The sequence below is a fragment of the Heliconius melpomene genome, chromosome 6 (assembly GCF_056956725.1).
Source record: "Heliconius melpomene rosina isolate 202511_hmr_F chromosome 6, ASM5695672v1, whole genome shotgun sequence".
NCBI classification, from domain to species: Eukaryota; Metazoa; Arthropoda; class Insecta; order Lepidoptera; family Nymphalidae; genus Heliconius; species Heliconius melpomene.
Genome location: NC_140394.1, coordinates 6,174,154 through 6,189,889, shown reverse-complemented (window position 1 = coordinate 6,189,889; position 15,736 = coordinate 6,174,154). Strand labels below are relative to the sequence as shown.

The window sequence follows — 15,736 nt, the reverse complement described above, 5'->3', positions numbered from 1 at the left end:
GCATTACGTGCATTTTAATTATTTATAATTAAATAATGATTATTAATATTATTCATAATTAAATTAATAAATAATAGTCATTTATTTATATAATTTATATAGTTTTTTTATATGGCGCTGGCATACAAAACAGGTATTATATGGTTACCATATATAAAATATCTATTTATATGAACGTTCTCAGTAAGCAGCGCGGAGGAAGTATCGGCATCCTGTAGGCACTAATGGCACGTGGGATGCCCTTGGGGTATAGGCCAATGCTGTTTTTATGTATCTAAGCGTAGGTAGACTTTACTTATTTCTAAAAACGTTAATATACAATAATAATTAAAGTATCTATGTATATAAGAAAAAAATATAAACATTAGTTGTAATGAAACGCTCATAATATGTATGAATTATAAGTACAACTTTTGACAATACTTTCAAATCGACTTCAAAAATGGCTAGTAATTATTTGCTAGACGGTTTCTTTTAACTTATCCTAATATCCATTTTAATATTTTCTTAAAAGCACATTATAATAGTTTTTTAGCGTCACGCTGTATTCCGCACATAGCAAGATAGGCAGAGGGAACTTGGGAACCTAGTGTTAAGACACTCCGTTCTCATTAAGACACTTCGTTCGCCACTTTCCGCTGCCATTCTGGAGGTATTACGTGCACTTTGCCTCGTTACCAAAGCGAGGAAATTAAAATGTTAAGTATTTTATTATATCGAGAGAGATCTCAACTTGTCGCGTTACAGTCCAACGCAACGCAACGCCCCCCTGCGCCACGGCTGGCCTCAACGTACAAAGTGACAAGAAACTATTGAGATTGCGTTGATGTCTTTTATAGGCCACTGAACATCGGGATAGGACGAAAGCTAAAAAAAAATATTTCAATGAAATTTAATTCCAATCTTTCATTTGCCTCAGCTTTATATAGCGTCGGACAGATTTATCTATTAAGTAATTATTTTTGTATCGGCCTTCAACGTTTGCGTTTTATATAAAAACACGTTTTTTTGCAATTACAATATTGTAAAAGAACAATAGATGAATCTGCCACAGAAGTTACAGTGTGACCGTGTCTAAACTATAAGCGTTTAGTTCTTAAATATTACGTATTTTAATTTTAATTTTATTTTTAATTAAAATAATTGATGATTTTTTTTAGGAAATTTAATGATTTATCTCCACACCCATAAATAATAATAATAGCAACGGTACTAGATATAGTGCATTCACTTTAATATTGTTAGTGTAGAATGAACGAATTACGGTAACGCATGTGTGCGTGGGCGTCTTCCTGTGCCGTACCAACACAGGTAAATCATTTTATTTTCAAAATGGTCCCCACAAAACTGTGGTACCTCGCAGGCTGTTTGGTCTAGTTCGCCATTGCAAGTTCATTGTTCCGCTAGTGCTGGGAACTCGTTGGAGTCGTAACCGCCTGTTAGTTCGTGAGTATTTTTTGCGTCAAACTTTGGCCCTCGATGAAACGTTTTTGTAGAATCATCACTAGTTACTTACGACATTTTTAGTATTTAGTTCTGTTTTGTTGTTGGCGTTAAGACGCTAGTGAGTCACGACGATAGTTGATTCGATGTTCGATGAATTTATATCGATATAGTTTTTTTTATTTGCTGCAACGAATATCTATATTTTGAAACTTAAATGGAAGTAACTTGATTAATTAATAGTTCATAAATATTTAATGAATTAGAAGAGATCATAGTGTATGAGAACGTATATCAATCTCAGTAACGGTATTAGATAAAATATCAAAAAGTATATACAGTAAATTAAAAAAAAAAACAATATTTTTACTCACAACTTATAACAATATTTTTATTATAATTTTACAGTTTCTAAGTCTTTAATAATCTACAATAGCAATAATAATTTCCAAACACTCTCAACTAATATAAAACGTAAATATCACTTGTTAGAGATAGTAATAAACATGATCGAACAAAAGATACAAAATAAAACCAGTGTCGATCACGTGCCCGCGTTGGACAACACTAGCCGCGGCGAGCGCAGCAGTCGGCCGGCTCCCTGCGCACATCCGCTTGCGCGCTGAGCCCCGCGCTCGTTCGAAGCCCTACTACACGCTATAACATAACAGAAAAATAATATACAAACTTTTTAATATAGTTATTTCGAAATAATATTTTCGTTTTAAAGCTTTCTGTGTTCGTGTTGTGCGTATAAAAGTGACTTTCAGTTGTTATAATTTAACTAATATCAGATTATTTTAACATTTAAATATATTACACTCGCTTTTGTGCTAACTTTAGTTATAATATTATACGGGAAAGAAGATACACGTCTTAGACGAGGAAATTGTTAACTGGAGGAAAGTAAGTATAGCTATCGAATATCAGGTAATTGGATAAATAAAATATAAGCATAGTGAAATTCTATCTTACGTCGCCTTTGTAAGTAAATTAGAAAAGAAACCCTTCACGTTTGTATTTAAAGGGATTAACAGGTTCGAACTAAAGTCGTGTTGTTAGTATGTGTATGTAACCAATATCTCGTAACCGCATTGTCCTATATTCCGAGTAGATATTAGAATAGCCGGCAATTAATTTGCTACTTGCGTATCTTTATCATAGAATAAAAGTAGCTTTTATTATTAGTATACTTTTTCGTTATAACGATAATGAGAATTTTTTATATAAATGGTAAAAAAATGTACTATTCGTTTATATATTATTGTATGCTAATGGGCACAGGGTCCAAGAACTTAATTATTTTTAAATTATTACTGTATTAATAATTCTGAGAAAGACTCGACTCTCACAACGGCTATAAACATATAAAATCAATTTCGCATGGACTTTAGATGACGTAAGGTAGATTCGTTATAGTTTTGTTACTATGGGATAGATCTTGTAAAAGATTGCCTAAAAAACGTATGTCTATATAAATTGATTTAATGTTCGTGACTACTATAAGGCAAAAACAATACAAATATCCTCATACATAATGAAAGCTACGGTTACGAAAATGTTTTATCTCTCCATTATTATTTTAGTCGTACCTACATATAAATTTGTTGAATTAAGACAAAACCTAAATATTTTTTTCCTTTTTTAAAATTAACTATTTCCCAATATACAACATGATCGTTTTACTTAAATATATATATATATATATATATATATATTTAAGTAAAACGTACGTAAACATATATATATATATATATATATATATATATATATATACACATATATATATATATACATATATAATTTATATTATGTTACTTTTACTATATTATTTTACAAACATTTATCCATAGGTAAATTTGCACGATACATCGATATATATCCGTAAAATATATATTATGAAAATAACGAACTGACACTGATAAGAGTATTAAAGCCGTACTTGCACGCAAATTGCATATTACAATAGTAGTTTGTAGCTCGAATCTCATTGGGACAGAACTATCTGAATCATCGAAGTATATCGCTATAATAACGTAAAAACAAACCTATACCTATGTATAATATTGTTTTTGTTGTTATATTACAACTATAGAGTTATAACAACAAAAACAATATAATATAATTCAATATTGCACGTAGAAAGTTTAAGTTATTTACTTAATATTAATGTGTACATCTGTTTACACTTTCTATTTGTGTTTTTTAATTTTAATTGGTTTTCCAAACTGCTTAAATTTGTTAATTATTTAGAAAATTTTTTGGCTTACCAAATTTATTATATATATAAGTTAATATTATTGTTAATAAATAAAGTTATATTTATATATATAATAAATTTGGTAAAGTATATTCTAGTTCTATATTAAGAAAGGACAAACTAATGTCCTGGCCTCGCTACCTCCTTTCGACCCACACACAAGCCTTGGCTAGCGCCAATAGCCAAACGTTACTTTCATTGTTTGGATACACCTTTGATATTTTATATTTGAATAAATACTGTATAAACTTATTCTTAAGTTATATCATACTAACTAAGTATAGATCTAATCAATTCACTTCTTTATAGTTACTTAACAAATTAGTTATTTAGCTAATTAAATATGTTATAATTTTTTAGCGGTGTAACCAGAGGGAACCTAATGTTAAGACATTCTGTTCTCCCTCTTGCCGCCGAATTCTGGAGGCACTTTTGCCTCGACATCAGAGCGAAAATAGAAATATTGAATATTGAATTTTCTCGAGTGGGAATCGAACCTACAACCTGTCGCACTTACAGTTACACTTTATGCCCTTGCGCCACAAATAACCGATTTTAATTTAAGTACTATATTTAAGAATCCCACTTCAAGTATTAAATCCGTGCCTTAAATCACGTAACAACATTGTTACATTACAAACTTCAATTGATGTCAGTACCACGTAAATGCGCGCTTAATTCATTCCATGTGCCAGTTACTTATGTGCCATAAGTATAGCAAGAGTACCATCAAGTAACGTCAGTGTAGATATTTGGTATGCTTGTACATGCTAATTAAATATCTATTGTGTTTTTCTTCTTCAACTTCATGCTCGCCCTCCAGAATTCGACAAAAAGTGGGGAACAGAGTGTCTTAACACTAGGTTCTCTCTGCCTACCCTGCTGTGGGCGGGATACAGCGTGAACCTAATAGTTCACGTTTTATCCGCATTTAGAATGGTAGACAGAAGGAATCTAGTGCTTTTCTTTAACTTTTCGAGGCATTGCAATAAATCATTCCACCGAGTGGGAGTCATCCATAATCGCCACGATTGCCCCTAAACTTAATGATATCTATTTTTCTGTAGTTAATAACCAAATTAACTTTATTATATTATTATCAAAATGCTGATATAGCGTCTGTCCCTTGATGTTTGATAAGTTCACTTAAAAATGTTCGTCACGTTCGTAATAGTCTAGTCTCTAATGTTTATTTATAAGGTGTATTATATTATTTATATAATAATATTATGACAAAATATATGTATATTATATATATGCATATGCATTTATTAATGAGACTCATAATTATACAAAACTAGCATATTATTACATTTAATATTAATAAATTTATGTTTATAGTTGTTTCTAGTAACATAGGTAGTTTGGTATTGGATTAGATCATTGAATCGTGGTGTACATCGCTTTCGACTCACGAGCGCGGGCCACCCATCCGTGGTACTTTCTACAGATGAACATTTGCACTCGATGAATGTTATAATGATTTTAAATCTACAGTTTTACATTTTCATACAAAATACTTAAATACTATATATAATAAGGTCGTTGCGCAGGGGCACAAGCGTGCAGGGTTACAGTCGTAAATGCGACAGGTTTTGGGTGCGATTCTAACTTGAGGAAATGAAATGTTAAATAACTATTTTCATTTACCGTAATGAGGTCCCCGTTGCCTACCCTGCTATGTGCGGGATACATCGTGAAGTAGTGCAATTAGGGGTTATGTTGGATATTGTAACTGCTGTGTGTTTGCTGCTCTATGCATATACATGCGTGTGTATAAGTCTGCCTTACAAGTTTTTATATTATATCGTAGGTTGTGATAGTTTGCTCGGTTATATTTCGTAGGAGTTCGTATATTTTCTATTTATGTTAATATTTTAAGTTGTACGAATAACGTCTTTTAATAAATAATGTATTTTAATATATAAAACGGAAATTAATATTTACAAAAATGATTGATTTAAATAGTATTATACATATTAATTTATAATTATCTTGTTTACAGATTGGGGCGCCCACAGCGAACAAGGCGAAGTAAGTGAACCCGAGGCCGGTCGTATGCGTCCCGAGGACTACCGCCTCGTGTTCTTGAGTTCAGATTCGTCCTGCCGAGAGGACACGGAGGACTCGGCCTCGACTGCGTCCTCTGCTGCGCCGCCCGCGCCCGACGACGGCGACTGGGACTACTTCGAGCCGGGCGCGGCGGCACCACCACCACCTCCTGCACCGCCTAAACATATACCACAGGCTTGCCCGCGGCCTTGCTCCTGTGGCGCTGAGCCGCGTATAGTCGCCGTACCCGTTCCTGTGCCGGTACCAGTACCGGCTGCACTTTGGCCAGCCCTGCTAGCGTTTCCTACCCAAACACCACCCACGCCACATTGGAGTACGTATCCAGGATTCCCACCTCTCGATGCTGCAGCTCTTGCACGACTTACGACGGCCGCCGCCGTCGCGGTCACCGCCGCCGCCACCGCGTCCGCTCTGCCGCAAAATAGACTCCAAATGACCATAGAGAGAACCGATAAAGCGATACAGTCCGAGCTACAAGTGCCCGAGACCGATAACGATAAGGAAGATAAGAATATTGAACGCGCAGTCGAACACGATACGTCAGATGGTATCAAAGTAATTGCCGAAAATTCAATATCAGTGTTGTCAGAGGTAGTGGACACAATGCCGGACCATCTTGACGCGGAGAATGCGTTCCCATCTTCTAATGAATCAGCAAATTCAAGCGATTCAGAGACAGGTATTACGAGGCAAAGCTATGATCTACGTAGTGGCGCCCCCGAGGAGCCGGCGACGTCAGATGAGGACTCTGACGACTCAGGAGGGGGAGGGGGACAATTTTCTAGAGTTTTCGTAGTCAACCCGGCAGACTCTTCTTCTGATATGGAGGATAACGCAGACAGTAGTGGTATTGATTGCGACGACTCCTTTGACAAAAAATCAGACAGTTTAGAAATAATAGCCGCGGAAATTCCATTGGAAAGGAACGTAAATATAGTACCGGAAGTGAGTGAAAATGTGCCTCAAAATAATCATAACGTTGAACTTTTAGAATCTGTAAATTTTTCTCAAGAATTTCCCCTTATATCTTATAGTAATAATAGTGATGAAAGTGGAAATATGTCGCGAAAATCTAACTTTATAAAATTTTGCGACAAAAATATGTTGCAGAGTGAAGTTTGTGAAAAATTTAATAGTTTTAATTCTGTAAGTGACGGATACTCGGGCTCAAGTTGGGAATGTCAAAGTAATCTAAACAATAATTGTAACAGTAGTAGTTTCTCAGAAAATATAGAGTGTGATTCTTTGGATAATTCCTTTAACTCAGATTGTAACATAAAAGTGTCAGTACAGTTGCCGTCGAGCGATAAAATCGACGAAAAAGTAATTTCAAAAGGTCTACGACACGAACAATTAAGGCAATTATCACCCTCACCGGAACTAAAACAAGAGGAAACGAGTTTACCCTCCTCAACAACATTACATGAAGAAAAAATAGACTTGTTTAAAGGTATTGAACGCACGCTCAGTGAGTTATTGAAGAAAGAATTAATGGAGGACCAAGGGGAGGAGAAAATGCACGGTTCGCGGCCGGTTTGCGCTGCGACGGAGGGGAGCGCGGGCGCACCTGTAACGACAGCAGTTTGCCGCTCGCGCCCGGCGAGTGCGGATGGGTCCGCGCGTTTCACTAGCCGCGTTATGATAACGCACGATCGTGTCTCCGTTGTCACGTCAGACACAACGCGACTCATGCGTGACATTACAGTGCACCACACTAACTTGCAAAACGAACCGGAACCGGACGCCCCTGATCAAAACGAAGCAATCGAACGATCTGACGACGAATCGGCGCAACCTTCAGGTGGAGTGACGGTTGTTAGTAATGCCAACACTCTCTCAGCGGTTGTGTGTCTCGAGGAGGGGCTCGCAGATGACGACTCGTGGGTCGAGGACGTCAGCCACGACGATGTCACTTCACCATCGGACACAGATTCGGGCGACGAAGCGACGTTGCCCACGCGTGGGGAAGAGTTCGCTTATTGTAGACGTTCATTAGATTTTACTTTACATACGATAGTTGAAGAAAGTTGTGAAGAAAGTGAAACCGAACATACTATTAAAAAAAAACGTCCTATTTCGGCAACTGAGCTCGAAAAATACTTTTTCTTTGGCTTAGGCGATGGAAGGAACATTCGCGATGACGATGATGCGGTATCAGAGACATCGAGTGTATGTAGTGAGGGTGCGGAATCGTTTATTGATACAGAACAACCACGAAAGAGTGGTGATAGCAACGAGCTCGTTTCTTCGAGATTGGAAAATTATTTTTTGTCTGGCTTTATGGGTTTTAATCAAGAACGACGTAACTCTGACGGATCGGGAAGTGTTGGGAGTGACAGTGAAGGTAAACAAAGCCCCGAACATAGGCGAAAAAGGTTGGTCCGCGCCCGAGGTACTCCTCGATCACATTCTTCTTCCTTGGATAATTTGTTAGCAGGCGATGAACCTTCTCAAGATAATCCAGAGATCTCAGACGGCTCGAGTACTGAAACTGAAGACCACCATGAATCATTGGAAAGGCTAGATACACAAGGAGAAACAAAGCGAAAGAAAAGTAAGAAACCACGTGGATCGCCCGCTGATGAAAGAAGACAATCAGTTGAGTTTCCAGAAGAAACTCGTGACGATACGAGATCTGTTTCAGAGGGTGAAGATGGAAGGTTGACGCCTCGTACTGAATTTCCGCCTTTAGGCTCTGAACTTTCAGAATCTAAAAAACAAACAAGTAGAGATAGTGGTTTTGTAGGTAGTTGTGATGATTTATTAAGAAACGGTGACAGTAGCTCTGAGTTCACCAGATCTCATGAGCCTAAGATAGAATTAGAAGAAATAATAGAAGAAGTAAGACCTGACGTAGATGAACGCGTCGAACGCCCACCTACATCTAGACCACCACCGAGCCCACTAACAAGAAAAGATAGCTTTAATAATTGGTCATCAGACGAGGAGACGAACCTTATGATGACTAAAATGCGTCAATTATTTAAACAAATGATTCACACAACAAACGTTAGGACATCCACCCCAGCTTCCTCAAATTCAGAAAGCCCTCGTCCCCCAAAACCGCCACAGTTGTTGTACTTTGAAAGTGAACTAACTAGATTAATGAAAACAGTTCCGGGAATACGTGACGAGGAAGTTCGAGAAATTGTTGAGTATTTATCGAGTGAAGATACGTGGAGTGATTCCTATGACTCTTCTGATTATGCCGGCTCTGATTTAGAAGGGACAGTGGCAAATAGATCTACGTTAAGAAAACAAATTTCAGAGAGTTGCCGCGAAATCATCGATGAATTCGATCGCGGTAATAGCGAGGCTGGTTCTCTAGAACGCGACGCAGTAGGCGCTTATCAAAGACTGGCAGCGACGCTCGGTCGAGCTGGAGATGGATCTCCACCCTTATTTGGAAAAGTAATGCGTCATATAGGTGGTAGATTAGTTGCATTGATGCACGAAGTATCTGGTGGCACGTCACCGACCACAGACGATGATAGTGCATCCGAGCCCGGTGCGCTGGCCCGCAGTCGATCTCATGATATCCTAGAGCCTACAGCGAGTAGAGGTAGCGTTGCGAGTGATAGTGAAAGATTTTCGTGGCGTGGTAGTTTTGAGTCTGCTTTACTAGCCGCTGATTCACGAGGAACACTAGGTGGTGGCGCTGAAGCGAGGAGATCGCCTGCGGGAGTTGAGCTTGCGGCCCAGAAATCACATTCGAGGAGTTGTGGTGCCATCAGTGGCAGTGAAGATCGTCTATGGAGAGGAAGACGAAGAGCCTCCGCGCCTGACGCAGAGGTAAGAAACTGACAATATCAAATATTTGTATATAACTATACTAAACTGTTATTTTTTCTGAAACTGTACTAATATAATAAGGGTAAAAGCTTAATTGTAAATAAATACCTTTAAAAATAATATAAAGTACGTACACGTTGCCTCAGCAACGTGCATGTCACTATATAAAAAGTAAATAAGTGTAAATGTAAAATAAAATACAACGTGTCTGTAATATTAATTGTATCAATTTAAAATATTTCTAAATGCTTTGGATATAAATCCAAAGTATTGTCTTAATTCAACTTTAGAAGTGCTAAATTACATTATATAAGTTTTTCCTTCTATTCGCTTAATAATAATTAAAATATATAAATATGTTTTGAGTAGAGAATATCTTAAACATAGGCCGTCGTGGTCTGGTGGCATAAGACTTGAAAACGTAACGGTTAAGGGTTCAATTTCCGCCCGAGGAATTGAGGAAATGGAAATATAAATTTAAATAAATATTTAATTTACTTGAGCCGAGGGATCGAACCCACAACCAGTCTCGTTTACAGTTACACTTTGTGCCTCTGCGCCACGACTGGCCTCATAATAAATAATTAATATGTCGTGAAAATATAATAGTACATTAAATTACTCTAGTCCGAAGAAGAGCAACGTGCCGGTTCGCTTCCTCGTCTGCCGTCTGTCACCGCTCCAACCCCAGTACCGGCTGGGCCAGTGAAGTCTGCCCGATACCGGCCACCAGGCTTCAGAACAGCGACCAGAGCGGCTTCTGCACCTGGACTTCATGTTCCTAGAAGGCGGAGGGCTCCACCGACCCCTCAACTTCAGACTTCAGCTCCGTCAGCACCCGCATCCGCACCTAGTTTACAAGGTAAGTTAATTTATATTAAGTATATTAATTATAAAGTTCTCATTAAAATGGTTGTTAGTGCTGTTCTTGCATTCCTTGAATTAAATATGTTTTATTTGATGTTAACCTTTTAAGAATGAGCTTTGTTTGAATACTATATTAAAAAAGAAGATGAAGAAAGACTGAGTGAATATTATGCATAGTATATCCTAATATCCATTTTTCAAAGGAGTTACGTATATATTAAAGTGAGTTACTTGCAAAGACATAGTTGAACGTTTCACGATAAGACAAAACTCGTGCGTTTTTAAAGCCACAAGTTGTTACAGTTTTATGCGCTTACAAAATAAAAATATTAATGACATTGCAGTATATTAAAATTACATCAAACTAATATATATTACACAATGTTAATATTTCAAATTATATAATAAATAATTTTACAATTAATTGATAAAAGATTTTCTTGGTCATCCTCGGAAATTAGGCTCAACAAAAACTATCTACTTTTATAAGCCTTACAACGCTTATTACCAAAAGTTTATTACACCGGGTTTTACTTTCGCCAAATGCCACAAATTAACTTGCCCTAGTCTCAGATACAAAGCCGGTATTACAATTATTAATCACACAGCCGGTTGTTAAACATTCTACTTACATAATATTGGTTATGAATGTAAACACTTTTATAAAAACGAAATACTTTTATCGTGTTAAGTACGTGTCAACAGAAACGTACATGTCTACCTTTTTATTAATTTACTTTTCGTCAACACCAGAGCGAAGAAATAAAAATTTAAATATTTCTTTCGATAGGTTGTGGATTCGACCCTCGAGTGGGGATCGAACTCACAACCTATCACATTTGCACATGCTTGTGCCCATGCGCCATGACGGGTCTTTTTTATCATTAATATTCTTCATCCGACCACAATCCATTAAAGAGAAGCTTGTTAATTGAAGATTAACCTCTTTCATGAAGTAAAATTAGGATACAGAATTATCCTGTAGTTTGACAGTTACCTGCGGTAACTGCCTTCCGGTCCTGGTTCCATTAGTGGTAAACAAAGTGAATTGGCTGATCCAAGTTTTCTAACTTCATGTCAATGAACTCTTAAATCGAAATGCTCTCCACGCGCCAATTAGCGGTCACAGATTGTGGTTCCATTGCTTTAGAAAATTTTAATTCTATGAGAATTCAAAAACGTAATCCTATAAAATTTTCATTGGTCAGTGAAATGTTTTCATTTTGTTGGAAATATTAGCATGTTACGTTGTTGGGAAAGAGGAAAATGGTGGTGGTTGAAGAATGCGTGGAAATAAAAAAAAATATTTATAGTGAAGTAAGGTTTCGTAAATAATACTAAAGTTATCTTTTTCTTTTATGAAATTATATTTATTGCAAAGAATTTAATGAGATGCCTAATTATTTCTCGATTTGTATTTAAATTGAGTAATAAAATTATTGTATTGCTTTTACTTTTTAAGGTACTTACAAATTTTTCTCAAGACAGTTATTCTGTCCTAAAATTAAAATGCAAACGTAATTTTTATATAATATACAATGTTTAAGTCTAGTATTAGATAAGTTTTAAACTTGAAAGTATTACTGGACACTAAAATTAAATAAGGCAAGGTTTTCAAACGTTACACCGTTTTGATATACTTGACCAGGTTAAAAAGTAGACCTAACTGTATTACTACAACCATTTTCTATGCTCGTGACTATTCTTTTGTCTGTAATCATTATTGACCCTAATGTATTATCTTCTAAAACTAACTTGTGCTAGAAGAATTTCAATCAATTACAAGTAATTTATGAAAATATAGATACGTATGTATATGTAAGGTATGTAAATAGACTTCCTGTTAAAAAAGGTAATGGAAGATGAGAATAGATTAAAAAATTATTTACAATTATATGTTTGGTAAAACCAATAAGGTATATATGTGTTATATATTTATATACGTACTCAAAGATATGTTCTTATTTTTGTTAACATCACGCATCTCATGCAATTTACGAGGTTTCAACTCATTTAATGACACATTCTCTACTTTCCACTTATTTAATGACATGGCGTATTTCACTAACAAGACCGGGACAAATACATTTTAAGTATAAACATTCATATAAATGAGGTTTTAACCCACTGTCATTGCATGCAATATAAGCTTTCTTATTTATTTAGCGTCACGCTGTATCCCGCACATAGAAGGGTAGACAAAGAGAACCTAGTGTTAAGACACTCCGTTCCCCATTTTCCTCCTAATTCTAAAGACGTTGCGTTTTGAGCAACATGATCAATCAGCCGTTTTTAACACTTGAAAAACAAATAAAATTTAATTTACAATATAGGAATACTTTTATCCAAAAAGTTAAAAAAATGTCTGTGTCATAATAATTTTTATTAATCGAGTAATTCAATATATATAATCGATTAATTTTCACTCATTTGCAACACTTGCTAGCTCATAACGTAATACCTTTCAAAAAATACCAATGCCGGTTCACTGATAACGTTTCCGGTTTATCAGATGTAACAGCACTAGTTCTACTACATACGCAATACGAATCGGCATCTGGTCGAGATCTGGTTTGCTCTGCGCTCTTTATTAGCTGACCTTACTGAAGTAAGCCAAAAATATTGCAAAATACGGTTTGACCCGGATCTGAATAGTATTGTTTTGTTTGTTGGCGCTAGTGATGTAGATAATTGTAGTAATATTGGAGGGTATTCAGATAGGCTCGGGGTAGAATTGTATAATTATATTATAGTACATACGACGAATACTTGTTAACTGCAAATTTGTTCAAATTTGACTAGTTGAAATAATTATTTGTGTTTTTGTTTCTGGTTTTAAAAACAGAAATGGCTTTATATTCCTTAATATTTTGGGTCCAATTTTTAATCATAAAATTAATATAAAATATAAGGTTTAAAATTAAAATTTTAACCCTCTATAGCGCAGTGGGATATCATCTGACTGTACACACAAACATTGTGGGTTCGATACTAAATTTAATATTTACATGTTCCCGCTGTGATAAGACAAAGTGCTGTATTAAGTTCCGCTTCTCATCACGAAATGTCTTGAATTCGGGCGAAAAAAGACCATTAGAGTGTCTTGACACTATATACTCTCCACCCAACTTTATATGCGATACATTGTAAAATTTTAAATAAAAAAAACTACAGGTAAAACATCAAATATATATGGGTTACGACAATTATCCATATGCCTATGTTACAACGTTCAGAATACCTTAAAGACTGAACTGGCCATTGTTTTGGATATAAGGCATCACCTATGTACATATCGGTTCCGTGTCAATCGGCGTCTGTTCTGAATATATAATTACTTGTACTGTACTTATTTGAATAACGTTCAAGCAAAAAGTTGAACACTTATGGAGGATAGAACTGTATAGATTATTTGTTTAATACTATTTTCTTCTTTAATTATTTGAATGGGGCATAATTTTCTCCAACTTTATGTTGTCTATTAGAGCAAATGACTTTGTGCCCTTTATTTCTCCCCTCTATAGACATTAGACATTGTAAACTAAATACCATACCGGATCCATGTGCATATATTTACAGTTCAAAATGTAATGAGCATTCCTTCAAGTGTGAACTTATAGCCGGTTTTAAACAAAAAACTCGCTTACAGAAAAAATCTGGGAAACCGGGGAATATTTAATTGCAATTAATAATTATAATTTAAGTATAATTAACTGATCATTTCACCTAACGCCTCCAGAATTCGGCGGACAATGGGAAATAGTCTTAATCGGAACGTCTGCTTATCATTAGGTTCCTAGGTTCCCTCTGTTATGCTATGTGCGAAAAACAGAACAACAATATAAATAACTACAGTAAGCCGCGTTAAAAAATATCTTAAAAAATAGTATTAATTCTATTATTAATAGTAATTGAATATTTTATTCATTCATTCCATTAAATTAAGATTTACTGTTAGTGGTATTTTTTAAACAATTGCTGTAATATTTTATAATAAGGCACGAGTGTCGTATCTCATGATCGGGCTGTTGCCTAATTTCATGCTTTAATGATCACTGTTTACACTATCCGGTTACAATTTGTCTATATTAAAATAATTATACCATGTAATTGTAATATTCGACTAAAATTAAGAAATATTTTACGTACAGGTGTTTATTTATTTATTTATTTATTTATTTATTTATTTGGTTTATCACATAGGTACAGTACAGCTTTGTAAGTTTGGTATATATATACTTAAAAAAAAAATAAGAACTATACATATGTTTGTTACGATAAACTCCACATGCAAATATTTATGTGTGAGAAAAAGATTACCTAATAACAATCACAGTCTAAAAAAAAATAAAAAATTTTGTCCTTACAACTAAAACTGCATAAAAGTAAATTCTAAGTTACAAAAAGTTACAACAAGATTCGATATAATACTATTATTTAACTTTATAAGCCAGTTTACTCCTAATTTTATGGAGTGATTCCCAAAAAATATCAATTGTTGCTGAATATTCGTTTTCTATGCGACACAAACGTGAGACTGGCGAGTTAGAGCCCAACGCGGTTCTGCGAATTGGGGGCTGGAAAAGTGTTACGGGATTTCTAGGGCATTTATAGGGAACCTTAAACTTAAACAACTGTAACAGGTTAGGACAATCATACTGATAGTTCATTAATTTGTGAAGAAAAAATAGATCTAGTATGTCCCTTCTTTCGAGTAACGATTGAATTTTAAAGTACTGCAATCTATCCTTATAAGAAGGTTTGCTTTCTGAGATTCCTCGGAATTTCGCCAAATGCCATAGAAATCTTTTCTGAATTCGCTCGATGCGCAACGAACTAGTTGAATAATGAGGTCTCCAAACAGTGCTATTATATTCAAGGATGCTGCGGACGTGACTATTATAAAGCATTATTTTAGTTTTCGCTTGTGTAAACATTTTGCAGTTTCTCATAATAAATCCAAGTAAGCGTGTAGCTTTCTTCGTAATTTCGTAAATATGGTGATCAAATGTAAGTTTGGAGTCAAAAACTACCCCAAGATCTTTAATTGTGTCTACTTTTATTATAGGTACTCCGTTAACATAACAATCACATTTAATAGTATTAAGTTTCCTGGTGAAAGTCATATGAAAACATTTATTAACATTTAGCAACATGCCATTTTCTTTACACCAATTCACCAGTCCATCCAAATCACTCTGCAGTAGAGCCACGTCTTCGATAGCATCCACGACTTTTAGGAATTTTAAATCATCAGCGTACATGAACGGGGTACAGTGGGAAAACATTGCCGGCAAATCG

The 15,736-nt window shown here is 35.4% G+C and overlaps 1 protein-coding gene across 3 annotated transcripts in view; it reads left to right on the top strand.

The window, feature by feature from the left end:
- Positions 1–15,736, top strand: part of btsz (bitesize) — a 61,286-nt gene that overhangs the window by 17,780 nt on the left and 27,770 nt on the right. For 2 of the 3 annotated variants that reach the window (XM_085187035.1, XM_085187036.1), the window contains exons 3-4: positions 5,709–9,568; positions 10,196–10,430. In XM_085187035.1, the coding sequence (XP_085043161.1) occupies positions 5,709–9,568; positions 10,196–10,430 (4,095 nt within the window). Of the gene's footprint in view, positions 1–2,048; positions 2,350–5,708; positions 9,569–10,195; positions 10,431–15,736 lie in introns of those variants that run through there. The other variant, XM_085187037.1, reaches the window with a different exon arrangement.